At 40.2% G+C, this 15,995-nt stretch overlaps 1 protein-coding gene across 1 annotated transcript in view; it reads right to left on the bottom strand.

Annotated features, from left to right (window-relative positions):
* Positions 1-1,516: 1,516 nt before the first annotated feature.
* The window catches only part of TPST1 (tyrosylprotein sulfotransferase 1), a 130,297-nt gene continuing 115,818 nt past the window's right edge, over positions 1,517-15,995 (bottom strand). Inside the window, 4 exon segments of the mRNA XM_040336768.1 lie at positions 1,517-2,664; positions 3,960-3,999; positions 7,276-7,290; positions 14,401-14,451. Coding sequence (XP_040192702.1) covers positions 3,982-3,999; positions 7,276-7,290; positions 14,401-14,451 — 84 coding nt within the window. The 3' untranslated portion in view covers positions 1,517-2,664; positions 3,960-3,981.

Here is a 15,995-nt window from a genome sequence, read left to right as displayed (position 1 = left end):
AGTTCTCCGATATCCTTTTTGAGAACTGGGGCCCAAACCTGAACTGCATATTCCAGATGAGGTCTTACTAATGATTTGTACAGGGGCAAAATTATATCTCTGTCTCTGGAGTCCATACCTCTCTTAATACAAGAAAGGACTTTGCTCGCTTTGGAAACCGCAGCTTGGCATTGCATGTTATTATTGAGCTTATGATCTACCAAGACCCCCAGATCCTTCTCCACTACAGATCCCCCCAATTGTACTCCCCCTAGCATGTATGATGCATGCATATTCTTATTCCCTAAGTGCATAACTTTACATTTATCAACATTAAACCTCATCTGCCACTCAGTCGCCCAATTAGACAGAGCATTGAGGTCGGCTTGTAAATTGGCGACATCCTGCAAGGACGTTATTCCACTGCATAGCTTGGTGTCATCTGCAAAGACAGAAATGTTACTTTTGACCCAATATCATTTATAAATATATTGAAAAGTAAGGGTCCCAGCACTGAACCTTGGGGTACACCACTGATAACCTTTGACCATTCAGAGTAAGAATCATTAACCACGACTCTCTGAATTCTGTCTTTCAGCCAGTTTTCTATCCATTTACAAACTAATATATCCAATCCTGTAGACCTTACCTTACACATGAGCGTGTGTGCGGAACTGTATCGAATGCTTTTGCAAAATCCAAATATATCACGTCCACAGCCACGCCTCTGTCCAGGGTTTTACTTACCTCTTCATAAAAGGAAATCAGGTTTGTCTGACAACTTCTGTCTTTCATGAATCCATGCTGTCTGCTGCCTAAATAGTTTTTTTCCAGCAAGAACTCATCCATGTGGTCTTTTATTAAACGTTCCAGTATCTTCCCAACTATAGAAGTTAGACTAACAGGTCTATAATTACTTGGTAAAGACTTTGTTGCCTTTTTAAATATGGGCACCACATTGGCCCTGCGCCAATCCAGTGTCAGCACCAAGCCTCAGGCATACTTTATATCTATGTGTTTCTGGTAAATTAAAAGAAAACCTTGGTTAGTGCATTTTAGTATGGTTTCCAGAAAATGCCTGGAAGGCACATAACTCGGTTTGGCCACTCATTACAAGGAACAAGCAGGATTCATAATCAGGACATAAATAAAATACAATCAACTTGTAGAAGGTCGACTGCTCCTTGGGTGTATATCATTTACCGCAAAATGCATAAAATGTTGTCTTGAATATGTACATGGTTCTCATTTAGTCAGAGCAATTGTAATTTATGCCAGAGTCTATACTCTTTACCAAGGTCGGCTGAAGAAACCTGAGGACAAATAGGCTGCATTCTATTTGTACTTTAATTGTGGAATAAAGCCCAAACTATACCAATAAATAAAAGTTATCTCTTAAAATACTGAGAAAAAATGTATTATAGTGAATATTTTTATAAAAGTTATATTTAATAATAAAAAAAATTGTGACTTTGTAAAAAAAAAAGAGCACTGTTAAATCAGACTAATTTAAATGCACACAAAAAAGCAAAGACGGTTTCATGTTTAGAGCTTTTTATTTTGAAAAATAAAATACAAAAAAATCAATAAAATTGTAAATGTACATGTTTCTCAAATCCCAAACCCGAACCCAACTTCTTTGGATTTTTTTTTCTTTTTTAAATAATTAAACAGAGATAAGTTTAATGTATTTCTACACTAGGGCGCTAGTGTTGCTTGGCAATTGTGGGGCTGAAAACAGCTCTAGACATCCTTTCTTCACATGCCTTAAGTTCCTGACTTTAGGTAAAAACTAATTAGGTGACAGAAGACAAAGGGGAGCTCACTGCACAGCAGTGTCAGTAATTTTTAGAGTAATTTCTCCTCTCTGGATGCTGGCTAGGAAAGTTTACCTGCCCCCTAATGAAGAACCACAGTGCTTTTTTTTTTTTTAAGTGAACATTGTAATGTTCATTATCAGCCAAAGAAATGTACAGAGTGACACATCATCAAAACTGCAGAAAACATTGCAAGCTTCCTAATGCCATTGTATTCAGCTCAGACATGAGCAAGGGAACCACTGCATTAAAAAAGAATCCAAAAATATGTATGTATTTTTTATCAATTCAGTACTGACACTACTATATACTGCAAGTATACATTATATTTCAAGGTTTCCAAAACCCATACCCACGTTTTCAACTCCAATGAGTGCATGAACATATATCAAATATGTTGTGAGAGCATTCATGATTGGCTTAAAGTAAATTTACCAATATATCATTAATACAATGCTGGTGAAACACAACTGTATGTGTCTAAACATGAAGGTACATTTATTTAATACATACTTTGTGGAATGTAATGCAACCTATTTTCCTAAAAGAAAATAAGGGACGTCACAGCATTGAAATGTTCGGAGGCCACATTGTGAGGAAAAAAAATCAGGATGTAGAGTACTTTTAACAGAGATGGTTTTCTCTTGTTATTTAAAAACAGATACAGCTGGTAAATATACAGTACTACACCACTGTTAGATAGTGGGAGCCTCCTGCCATTAAAGTGCCTTTATGCAGACCGGTGGACTCATGCCCATGTGAAAAGAGATGCCAAGCAGCACAGACAGCCAACAGATGCACATCATAGTCTGCTCATAGCATGAAAAGAATCATCATGGATCCACTCCACAGACAGAAAGCACGACACCTAAAAAATAAAATGACACTTTAGTCAAATAAGTGTTAGACTGGACTTTTACGTAAATACATGCAAGGTGATTATGTTAAAACTTAAAACAATCAATATACAGTATTTAGCAATTGTAAATACATTTTTCTACACTCTGGTTAAAGCCGAGGTCCGCCCAAAAAAATAATAATTAGAAACCATCAGGTACACATACTGCAGCTTTTAAAAATTGGACACTTACCTGTCCTGGAGTCCAGCGATGCAAGGGTACCTGGCAGTGTAGCCTTTTGGCTTAATGCCAGGAACCCTACTGCGCATAGGCGAGGCCCGCTCCTCTCTCGTACTGGCCCGGTGACAAGGGAAGGAGCCCCAGCCGTAACATCAATACCCACGGCTGAGGCTCCCGAAAGTGGAAAAGGATACCTGGATAACCGGGGCAATGACAATTGTGGTACCAGAGGGGGGGGATCAGATGAGCGGAAGTTCCACTTTTGGGCGGAACTCCGCTTTAATTTCTAAATAGACCACACTGGACTGAAATTGTTAATAAAAATAGATTTTAGAAAAATGGTAACTAAAAAATTATTCAAATAGTGTGTTTTCCTAGTTCTCAGACCCGACATTCAAACGGCAGATCCAGGTCTTCCCCCAGGGATTGATCTCCTCTACAGTTTGGGAACCATTCACCATGGTTCCTGATCATATGATCACCTTAATAGCTTTGACATGGTGATTACATGGTTTTGTTTCCAGATCTGTCTACTCATGCTGTCACAATGTCTAATGCAGAGAGGGAAAAACAGTGTGAAAACAATTATATCTGTCCGCTAATAACAAAAACCTGAGCAGGGTAGTTATTAAAATAAGTACCAAATAAAAGCTTTCAATGTCCTTAAACACTGTAAAAATGGTTTAGGTAGGTAACTTAGTGATAAAGGTCTATTTATAAAAAAAGATCTGTTGTACAATGACAATACAGAACTGTACAACATCAGACTCATGCCCTAGGGAGAAGGATGTAGTTACATTTTGAAGTGTCAGAAGCCTATTCCTATATGTGGGAAGAACTCTGATCACTTGCTTTCACAACTGCAGCCTATAAAAGCCTCCTCACACACACAGGAATACATAGAGGCAGAAGTTACTACTGTTGGTAAGACCATTGGGGATGTAATAGTATTGCAAACAGCTGCACCCTTTGCAACTGGTGTACATTTGCCACTGCCTGTGGACAAATCTCAATTTTACAGTAGGGAGACAGAGGTGTAGATTTATTAATGCACTGTAGAGCTCAACTTAACAGAGATTCTTACCTCTACAGAGAACACGGATTTGCTATTCGACAGCTTCAGTCTGTAGAAAAAAATGATACTGTAAGTCTAAACTGATTAGAATAAAATGTAGTTATTAATAAGACCTGAGAGCATAATAGAAAGAATGAAGCAAAACTGGCCCACACATATGATACAATCTTTCCAAAAACCGATGAAATAAACAATAACTATGTACTGCCATGCTTACTTGTGTTGGCTCTTTATGTATCCATCCTGTTCTAAGCATGGGTGATAATATAAATTTAGTTTGCTGGGTGGTAGTCAATCCAAGCTGATTTTGACCTGGTTCACACTAGTGCGATTTCAGATGCGACTTGAGTTGCATAGAATTGCATAACAATGGAAATCAAATCAATGCAGCACAGCAATTCACTGAAAGTTGGATTAAAATCTGACTGCATCAGTGTGAACCTAGCCTTATGCCGTGTTCACACGGTCGGAATTTCCGGCAACAAATGTTCGAAGTGAGCTTGTTGTCGGAAAATCCAACTGTGTGTATGCTCCATCGGATATTTGCTGTCGGAATTTCCGACAACAAAAAATTGAGAGCTGATTCTCAAATTTTCCGATAACAAAAGTTGTTGTCGGAAATTCCGACCGTGTGTACACAATTCAACGCACACAAATTCTACGCATGCTCGGAATCATTGAACTTAATTTTTATTGGCTCGTCGTAGTGTTGTACGTCACCGCGTTCTTGACGTTAGGAATTTCTGACAACAAGTGTGTGACCGTGTGTATGCAAGACAAGTTTGTGCCAACACCTGTCGGAAATGTATTCAAGGGTTTGTTGTTGGAATGTCCGATCGTCTGTACGCGGCATTATAGTCTATTTATTCATTGGGTTTTCAGTGTAGTTGTGGTTTCTCTCTGCTGACAGTATCTGTCACTGGTACCTTTGGCAACAGTGTGATATAAGAGTTATACTGAGATTTGAATATTTATGTCCCCCCTGGCAAATCAGTAGTAGGATTATTGCCATTGATGCATGCTGGGGGAGAGTACAAATCTATCTTCTTTCTGGGCTCCAGCCAGGAAAAGGTGCATGTTCAGCAATTGAGGAAGCATTTGCATGTGCTTGGTGCAAATGCCTGGAGACAGATGCCTGCCTGTCCAATATAGTCCTGCTGCCTGAGGTCCTGGTCTCAGGGAGGCTCGAAGAGGACAGGGATCTAGAAGGAGAAGTGATGCCCAGGGATGCGGGTGATCCTGCTGTAGGAGATCCTATAGAGGGGAAACTTGCAGATAGCCTGGGAAAGCATCAGGAGAATAACTGTGGATGCTGTTGCTGGAGATACAACTGCTTCTTCTGAAAAAGGTTTGCTGGTTTCAGCTTACAGGCCTTTTGCCTGTAATAAAATCTATGAATGACGTCTGAGTCTGTGAGTCAGTAAGAGTGTTCTAAGTTCCCTATCCCTCTCTCCCATGTGTTGTTTTGAAGAATAAAATTTGCTTTAAAGTGGTGTTTCACTTCCCCTGGGATACCAACATCACATCTTCTAGGAGGTTGCAGGATGAGGGACATAGAGCAGCCAAAGGGCACACCCAGCATGTATCATTGGGGACTGACTGTCTAAACCCAAAAAAGCCAGCCAGCTCCTATAGGCAAGGAGGCGTGGGAGCTGGGCTATATCACCTAAACAGTGGATTGCAGCAGAACCACGCTTAATTTGCTGGGCAGGTGAGTGGGTATTTTGAACCCAACAATACAGGTTAGTATTGGAGAAAAAAACATGGGGGGGGGGGTTAAAGTTTCTCTTTAAGATATATATTAATACTTGAATTGACAACATTTGCTTAGTGCTTAAGTTAGTTCAAAAAATTCCCATGATATTGCTACATCATTTTTTTTTAATTGTGTATACACAGAAGTAGAGGACTGGAGGCATTTAAAACACATGCCTTTGACAGGAGGACAACTCCTATTCAATATAAAAGCAGGGAATTACTTTAAAATGAGGGTATGTTGAAATCACTAAACAGTAAGCATTTGCAATTTCAACAAGAAACCACATAATCTACAGTCCAATGTCTGAATACTGTGTCTTTCCCTACATCCTGAACAACACCATGACAAATAACAGCCTAAAAATAAGGTCCTATTATGCTGTGGGATTAAAGCTTATTTTTCTTGAATAAGCCCTGCTTATCTATTATGAAGAGACACACACACACAAGTCCCTTTTCTTTAATTCTATAAAATTGTCTTACCAGTAGCACAGGAACACAAAAACATTGTTACAGATTTGCACAGAAATGAAATTACATGTGTGATATATATTTTTGTCTCTAAACAGAAGTTTTTTCGACATAGTTTTGCGACAGTCTATTATCTAATGAGACATCCTTTCCTCAGTGTTATACGATGACACCACAGTGAATGTCTGTATTCCACATACTGCAGACTCTCAGGTTGTTACTGCCATTCAGCTGTGCAAAGGATAGAGAAGCTTCACCAGAGAACCAATGTAAAAACGACATGCAGCTTTGTAACAGTAAAGGAAGCAGTTAGTAGTACAAGGCTTAGCACTGTACACATCTGCAAGTAGAAATCCAACCAGATTTGGATACAGTGGGTAAGTGTTAGAGCTTCTGATGGGTTTGTATTTCCCCTCTGGGAGATTTCCCCTCAATTATTATGTTTGGCATGGAAAATTACTCCAAGGATTACTCCAACTGGAGCACAGAGTGGAGAATGGTAAGAACTTTTGTCAATGTTTTTGCTGTCCATATCCCCCATTCCTTTATTTTGTGTTGTGTCACAAGGTCAAAATGTAGAGAAAGAGTCTCCAGAGAGAACATAGACCAAAATAAAGTCCAGAGATTCTAATCCCCCCCTTTATCCAAAACAAAAAAAAATGACTGGAGTCCTCCTTTATTGAAGGAATATAGAAGCCATTTTCCTCAAGCGATGAGCGAATCAGCTATAAGCAAAGTAAATCTTCAGCTTTTTGGATTCTCCAGCTTAAATACCGGTATTTTCCATTCCGCATAGAATTATACAATTCACAACTCCAGGATTGCCAATTGTCTGATATTCTGCAGATTAGACAAACATCAATTCAAATATGTTGGGCAATCACAAAAGTATGAATTGACAACTCTTCTGATTCGATCATCCCTACTTGCATTCCTCATTTAGGCCAGATTTTCCAGAACGCATGCATACCCAAAAGCCAGATTTTTTCGGTTACCCAACCACCACACATTTTCTCCCAACATTAACATTTATTGGAGCCTGAAAATTAGCTGCAACAATCCATGCAGATATATCCTTGCCTCAGAGGTTTCCTACCCGTTTCTTCTTTGGCTAGAATACAAAAAACCACACTGGTTCTTAATGTAATTTCTATACAAATTAATAATAGTGTCATAACTAATATACAAATATCAAAGTAACATATAACATTGAATGTATCTTCTATCTGCATATTCTGTGTAATGCTAGAAATGAAGGCCTTTTTTCTACCGTATGACACTTCTTGTGTCTGCTTTCAAATACAGGGCAGGAAGGCAAAGAGTTCTGTAAATGTAAAAATATATGCAAATCTAAAATGTAAAAAATGATGGTACTCATACAGGCTTATATATTAAGACCCCACCCCAATTTGATTGAAACTGGAGCAGAACTAAATTGTAAAAACAAAAATTGGGAGCAGGCATCCCAGTGCCGGAATTATCTATTGTGCACACGTACAGGAGATATATAATTCCCTGCCGGCCAATCAAGATATCCAAAGACCCAGCAGAAGCTAATGGGAAGATATTGGCGGGCGAGGGAAAGGTGAGCATTTTTTTCAAACATGCACCAATCTTGTTTGGTTTCAAATGAGTGTAGCGGTCTTTTTATTGCACCCACACCCCTAAATTTGGCATTCTCTTTATTGCACTGTTAACATGTTGTTATGAGCTGTTCCTGATGCCTGTGTTGCTTAGTCTATTGCCCCACTGGCAATAGTGGACAGTCCCAATGTAGCCCTGGTCCTGGGCTCCCAGTTATGCCACAGGTTTAGTTACTTGGGACTGCATAGCCATTCATTGAGAAGGAATCTGTGGATGAGCTCAGATTCCTGAAATAGGGTAGTAGCACACAACTATACGGTACCAGCTTTCACAGGAGGGCATGTAAGACTCATTGATTTCCAACTTAAGTCAATAATAAAGGACTCTGGCATTTCAATCAAAGAAAGTATTGGAAGAATTGTAAGAAAAAAAGGTTAGGTTTAGAGCACTGTCTCCAAGTGCTTGCCAATAACTCTTCTAAACTAAAACTAAAAATCACACAAATTCTTACATATTTCTATCAACACAGCTGTATATCCATTAATGCTGATCAAATATAATTTATGCTACACTAATGCAAGCATATCAACAGAACATGAGTTACTGACAGATGAGCTTCCCATTAAAGTGAATGAAGGCTGCAAAGCACAAGTGCCAAAATAGAACAGGGCATTAAAGTGCTTTTGTAAACTTATTCTTCACAGTGAGACTGTGTGAAAGTGAGAAGATATAGCTATACAGTAAAACATTGGTTTCAGAGTAACTTGGTTTGAGAGTGTTTTACAAGACAAGCAAAAATATTTAATACATTTTGACTTGATATACTATATGTCTTGATCTACAAGTAGCGTCATGTCACAACTGAGTATAAAAGAAAAGAGAGGCACCTCTAAGTGTAGCAATATGGTTACATTTATTGACAGTACAGCAAGTCATATGGTTGATGATTAAAACAGGCACATCTAAGTATACAGGCATCCAGGGTAAATCTGTCCACATAGCCCATCCTCCACACCACCATCGACGTCAACCCTTCCACGATATGCTCCACAATCGCTTCAAGCTTCGCTTTTAAATCTACTGCTGAGTAGTCTTACCAATCACGATTGCAGACTGACAGCAGGGGGAGCCAGCGGTGTGGAGGATGGTCTATTCTATGTAGACAGCTTTACCCCGGATGCCTGCATACTTAGATGTGCCTCTTTTAATCATCAACCATGTGAGTTGCTAAATGTTGTACCTTCATTAAATGTAACCATATTGCTACACTTAAAGGCTCATCTCTTCTCTTTTAGGGCTCTTTCACATGGAGCGGATCCGTAATTGATCCGCTCCGTTAGCCTGTTTGGCTCAGCGGGGATTCCTCCGTAATCCCCGCTGAGCTGTCGGCGGACAGGGCGGTCCCCGCACACAGTGCAGAGACCGCCCTGTCTCTCCTCCGCTCTCCCCTATGGGGAATCGGATGAATACGAACCGTGTGTCCGTATTCATCCGATCCGTTCCGCCGGACGGAAGAAAAATAGGGTTTTCTTCCGTCCGCAAAAGCGGATCTTTGCGGACGCGGATGGTTGCGGACGTTAGCAGATGCTCCATCCGCTAACGGCCGTGATCCCATAGGGATACATTACAAGTCGGTAAACGGACTTGTAATAAACGGACCGTCCGTCCGTCCGTCTGAAAGGGGCCTTATACTCTTTAGCTCTTGCTGTATTTTGCTTCTAATCCCCTTGTGGAGGCTGCCATTTGTGGATGGACATTTTATAGTTACACAACCTATCACATTGCTATAATCTTTTTATATGGACTATAAACTGAAGGACTTATGAATAAATAGATATGGAACAAAACATCTGAGTTTCCATTATTTCGTATGGGGAAATTCGCTTTGATAGTGCTTTGGATTACAAGTGCTTTGGATTACAAGCAGGTTTCCAGAACGCAATCCAAGTTTTGTTTTGTATGTGTGTGTATATATATATATCTACACTATCTCACAAAAGTGAGTACACCCCTCACATTTTTGGAAATATTTTATAATACAGTTGCGCTCATAAGTTTACATACCTTGGCAGAATTTATGATTTCTCTACCATTTTTCAGAGAATATGAATGATAATGCAAAAACGTTTCTTTCACTCATGGTTAGTGTTTGGCTGAAGCCATTTATTATCAACCAACTGTTTTTACTCTTTTTAAATCATAATGACAACAGAAACTACCCAAATGACCCCGATCAAAAGTGTACACACCCCAGTTCTTAATACTGTGTATTGCCCCCTTTAACATAAATGACAGCTTGAAGTCTTTTGTGGTATTTGTGGATGAGGCTCTTTATCTTCTCAGATGGTAAAGCTGCCCCAGCCTCCAGTTCCAGTAATTCTTGGGCTGTCTTGCATGAACTGCACGTTTGAGATCTCCCCAGAGTGGCCGAATAATATTGAGGTCAGGAGCCAATGACAGGTCGACTTGGCCTTGTGTTTTAAATCACTGTCATGTTGGAATGTCCAATGCGCAGCATCCTGGCTAATGAATGCAAATGTTCCTCATTTTTTTTTAATAACATACTGCATTCATCTTGCCATCAATTTTGACCAAATTTCCTGTGCCTGCTCGCACATCCCCAAAACATCAGTGATCCACCTCCGTGTTTCACAGTTGGAATGGTGTACCGTTCATTCTAGGCCTTGTTGACTCCACTCCTAATGTCTAGTTTATGGTTGTGACCAAAAAGCTAAATTTTGGTCTTATCTCTTCAAATGACTTTGTGCCAGAAGGTTTGAGGCTTGTCTCTGTGCTGTTTGGCGTGTTGTAAGTGGGATACTTTGTGGCATTTGTGGCATTGTGGCATTTGCGTAGTAATGGCTTTCTTCTGGTGACTCAACCATGCAGCCCATCTTTCTTCAAGTGCCTCCTTATTGTGCATCTTGAAACACAATGTTTTCAGAGAGTCCAGTATTTCACCTGAAGTTATTTGTGTGTTTTTCTTTGCATCCCAAACTATTTTCCTGGCAGTTGTGGCTGGGTGGGGGCCATCTTCCCCTCATTCGTCTCCCTGTCAAGCCAGGGATAGGACCCGATGCATCCATTGACATAGAGGGCACCGGAGAGTGGCGGAAGCCCTCTCCCGCCGCCGAGAAAAGTGATCTTGCAGCGAATACACAGAGACCACTTTTATCTTGAAACGGACCACCCGCTCTTGAAGAGGATACCGGAGTTATTTTAGCTAGCTGCTACCATAACAATGGTATCTGCGTAAAACGACGGCGGGCGGTCCGGAAGTGGTTAAACCTACAGCGATCTGTGCATTTACTAGGAATCAGCTCCCAGCACAGAAAGTCTCCCATCACAAACGTATTTGCAGCACTCTTCATTAGATCATTGTCTTTAAAATTTGTAAAAGTATTAAAAAATGATAAAACATAAAGTAAGTGCACTTACATTGGTGGTCGCTGTTCCCTTCCCTACACATGGAAGCGGTGGCGTAAGGTCAGCAAATAGGCCCCTTCCCTTGTGTCCACATCACGTTATGATAATGAGCACCTGGCGTGATGAGGAGGGATATAGAAGGACTCACATGGCGGCGACCATGTTGTTGGAGCCCTTGGGAGCCTGGTTTCATTACCACACACAACTGGCAGGTTTGTTACTGCAGCCTTGTAACTTGTAATTTGGATTGGATGTTTGACTGTGGATCTTTTTGCAGCATGGAAAGCTGACTCTGTTTGGTGCCTTCATGTCTTGCATGGTTAGGTGGGTATTGTTACCTCAGGTCCCCTCTTCCATTTGCATTGGACTCACTGACCCTTTGTATTGTGCAAGGACGTGAATTCCACACTTGTAACCCAGGTGTATATATATATATGTATAAACTTATTTAGTGTTATTAGAAGCTTTAGAGAGTTTGTAGGCACAGACAAGGTATTTTTCATATACTGTTAAAATCATTTTCACTGTTTGTTTCCAGCAGATTTTTTTTTTTTGAAGGGTTACTCATTTGACATCATCTAGTGGACATCCAGGCTCCTTACATGTTCAGTTGTAAGCTATAAGGAAGTAAAACTATGACCTTTAATGATGAGATTTTTTACCTTTTGTGGAAAAGGTACATATAATGGACTACAATGTACAGTCAGCAAATAACCACCATAGAGTTAAAAGGGTTAAGATTTCCAGAACTCAGAGAGCAGCTCCTCAGGTGGAAGAAAAACACACAGTACCTTGGGACTAGCCGTATGCGATCGGTGGTGGAGAGGAAGGTGACCGGATCCTCAATTACAAACCGCGCTGGCCGAGGCTTGTCACACGGCTTGCGGCGGAGATGGGGAGATCCTCAAGCGCAGACATCGCTGGCAGGAGCCATAGCAGGGCTGAGACAGGGAGAGGACCACACATGCACGCTTACTCGATTCCTCTATGGGGATGATGTTACACGTCTGCGACGCCAGCTGCCGTCCGAGGGGATAAGCATCGCTGTGAATCAACAGTGCTGTAGGTCTGATGTTAGCACGGAGGTGTGCTGCTGCACTCTAGTGGGAAAAGTTGAATAAACTCTAGTGGGAAAAACTTTTGAAAAAGCGCACGGAGCGCGAAACGCATTGTCAAGGCAACACCCCCCCTTCTCCCCCTCTATATCTATTAGATTTTATATCTATATTTGGTCCACGAGGATTTTATTCAACATTTTTTCGTCTATCCCCACCTGAGCATATGAAGGACTTAAGATTGGGCGGTTTATTCAACTTTTCCCTAGAGTGCAGCAGCCCACCTACGTGCTAACATCAGACCTACAGCACTGCGCTGCTTATCCCCTCGGACGGTAGCTGGCATCGCAGACGTGTGACGTCATCCCCATAGCGGAATCGAGTAAGCGTGCATGTGTGGTCCTCTCCCTGTCTCAGCCGTGCTACGGCTCCAGCCGGCGCTGTCTGCGCTTCAGGATCTCCCCATCTCCGCCCTCTGAGAGCCGCAAGCCGTGTGACAAGTCTCGGACAGCGCGGTTTGTAATTGAGGATCCGGTCACCTTCCTCTCCACCACTGATCGCATACGGCTAGTCCCAAGGTACTGTGTGTTTTTCTTCCACCTGAGGAGCTGCTCTCTGAGTTCCAGAAATCTTAACCCTTTTAGCTTTATGGTGGTTATTTGCTGACTGTACATTGTAGTCCATTATATGTACCTTTTCCACACACATGGACTATTATTACTTTTAATATTTTTCAATGTTTAGATTGGACCCATCAATAAATGGACTTATTTTACACTTTTTTGGTACATAGTGAATGTTTTGAGAGCCTTGAGCGCTGATTTTATTGTTTTCTTATGTTTCATTGGTACTTCCGGGTACGATTTTTTCTTGCAGCTCTGGTCTCTCTCACATACACCCTCCAAGGAGAGATTGGTAACCTCCTGAAGTTTTAATTATTCTTATTTACACTACCATTGTTTAGCGCCAGTGTTTTTGTTGTTTCTTCATGGCGGATCAATATGTGACTGAATGGACGTGCTGGGCCATACATATGGACTCCTTTACTTTCACTTTGCTGCTCAGTGGCTCCACCTCTTCATCAATTGAGGTAGGAGGAGGCTATATGGGGGAACCTTTTGTCCGAATGGGGGGATGCATTTGTGATGTTTGCTGTCTAATCAAGCTTTGTGTACAATTATCTCTGATCTGCTTCTTTGTCTGTTCAGTATCTGTGATATTACGCCATTTCCTGAAGAAGCCTTCTGGCGAAACATGTTGAAATAAAGGCGTAAAAACAGCCAAATTACATCAAAAAATAGTGCCCTGTGTATAATTTTTTTTTTTTTTCCTTTTTAACTGTTGTCTCACAAATGTGTATAGATTGCACCTTTAAAGTCCCACAATTCTTTTCTCTTTTTTTCTACCATATAAGGGTTAGTTGCCACTGACATCCAATGTAGGGGGTAACTTCTACACTGATCACCAATGTAAAGGGGCTTTTCTCCACTGACCTGCAATGAGAGAGGCCATTTTTCCATTGACCGCCAATGCAAGCCGATACTTTTCTACTGACAACTAGTTTAAGGGAATGATGCTATTTTTATAGTTTGTGTTTCTAGCAATTTATATTTAATTCAGTTCATTATTATTTCCATATAGAGTGATCGATAGATTGTCTTCAGTACAACCAGCCTGCCTATAGATGGATCGGAAAGTCAGCCGTTTCCTGTCTTTTTTTTTTTTTTTTCCTGTTTCCTGTCTAACCACACAAATTTCAATCCGTGTATGGCCTGCTTAAGTGCACTCCAGTGAGTGTGCAGGTTGTCAAGAAAAGGAAAAAAAAGCAGTCTCCATGAAGAGTAATGAGGCATTGCAATGTAGAGAGTTGGGTGGTGCAACATAAAGAGACAGGGGTACTGCATGAGCCATTAAGATGTGAAACTGAATAGGAAGCTAGGAAGGCTCTAGTACTACTGACAGGAGTGCACAATGGTACAGCCTCAAGAAGTCTTTACTGGAATCACTCCCCTAATAAAGCATTAAGGCTTTCTTTGACTTGTTGCTAGAGGAACATGTCACATAGCCCTTTACTGTACCTTGCTAAAAAAAAAAAAAAGCCAATTTATTTTAGTATAAAAACAAATGCAGCTAGTATTATGCTAGTCATTTTCTACCTGAGGCACATCTTTCAGGAAATCGGGAAGTTGAAATTCACCTTTAAATACCTAAAAGACAAAATGAAAGATTTATAATGAGTACTCAACTAATATAGACAAAACACAAAATTGTTTTAATTACTACCAAAAACGACTTTAATTTCATCAACATGTGGAATACAAAAGCGTACTGATAAATAGGATTTGCAAGCATAATGGAAAATATGAAGCATCCCCAGCACACATATAAATAATAAAGTAAACAGTAATATGAATGTTGTTTATTTTCATGATGACAGATAATAAAAAGCTCCTTTGAGAATTTATCTCACATTTGCTAAGAAATAGAGAAAGCAGACATCATACTATTAAACATACTATATATACATATACAATGACATGCTTCTTGTTAAAAGTAAACTAGTTAGTAATCCTTAGGGCCTTATAACCACTTTAAAGCTCTATCATGCATAGAAATCCATGCCTTAACATGATTCATAAACGCCGCTGTCTTCTCTGGGCCAAAGCACATTTAAAATGGTCTGTTGCAAAATAGAAAACAGTTCTATGGTTAGACAAATTGAAATTTGACATTTATTTTGGCAACCATGGGCTTGTTATCTTTCCTCAGTTCAAAAGCCTGCATCTCTGATGGTATAGGGGTGAATTAGTGCATATGGAATGGGCAGCTTGTACATCTGGAAAGGTACCATTTTTTGGAGGGAAGGCCCTGTATATTTCAGTAGGACAGGGCTCTGTAGTGGAAGAGTCCTCTTGCTTAACTGGCCTGCCTGCTGTGCAGACCTGCCTGCTTGCTGTTCAGACCTTTCATCAATTGAAATTTTTTAGTGCATCTTGAAATGAAAATAAATAAAAAGAAGACCCAGGACTGTTGACCAGTTAGAATCCTATATCAGGCAAGAATGGGACAAGATTCCTCTCCCAGAAATCCAGCAACTTGTCTCCTCAGTTTCCAGACATTTACAGAAGAGGGGATGGCTACACCATGGAAAACATGGCCCTATCTCAATTTTTTTCAAGATGTCTTGCTGTCATCAATTTCAAAATGAGCTTACTTTTTCTTAAAGTGGCTGTAAAGCCTCAAGGTTTGCATTCTATGCATTAAGGTGCACTCTATGCATTAAGGTGAAAAATCTTCTGTGCTGCAGCTCCACCAGACCACCCCCTTTTTTTTACCTGAGCCTGATCCAGTGATGTGCACGACAGATTGATAGCAGCAGGAGACACTGGCACCCGATGAAGAGGAGGGACCTGGAGTGCCAGTTGGGCACTCCAGAAGAAGAGGATCAGGGCTGCTCTGTGCAAAAGGTTTGCACAGAGAAGGTAAATATAGGCATGTTTGTTATTTTTATTTAAAAAAAACTAGGGTTTACAACCCCTTCTCATTCGATACATTTTCTATTTTCTATTCAGAACAAACTATGGGTTTATGAGATTTGCAAATCTGTTTTTATGTAGATTTTACAGTGTTCCAACTTTTTTTTTAATTGGGGTTGTAAAATCAGATCCATATAACTAATCATTCATATATATATATATATATATATATATATATATATATATATATATATATCACATTCATTTATCAATAA

Source organism: Rana temporaria, chromosome 2, assembly GCF_905171775.1.
Source record: "Rana temporaria chromosome 2, aRanTem1.1, whole genome shotgun sequence".
Taxonomy (NCBI): Eukaryota; Metazoa; Chordata; class Amphibia; order Anura; family Ranidae; genus Rana; species Rana temporaria.
The sequence above is the reverse complement of the archived record's forward strand: the minus strand, read 5'-3'. Positions and strand labels throughout refer to the sequence as shown.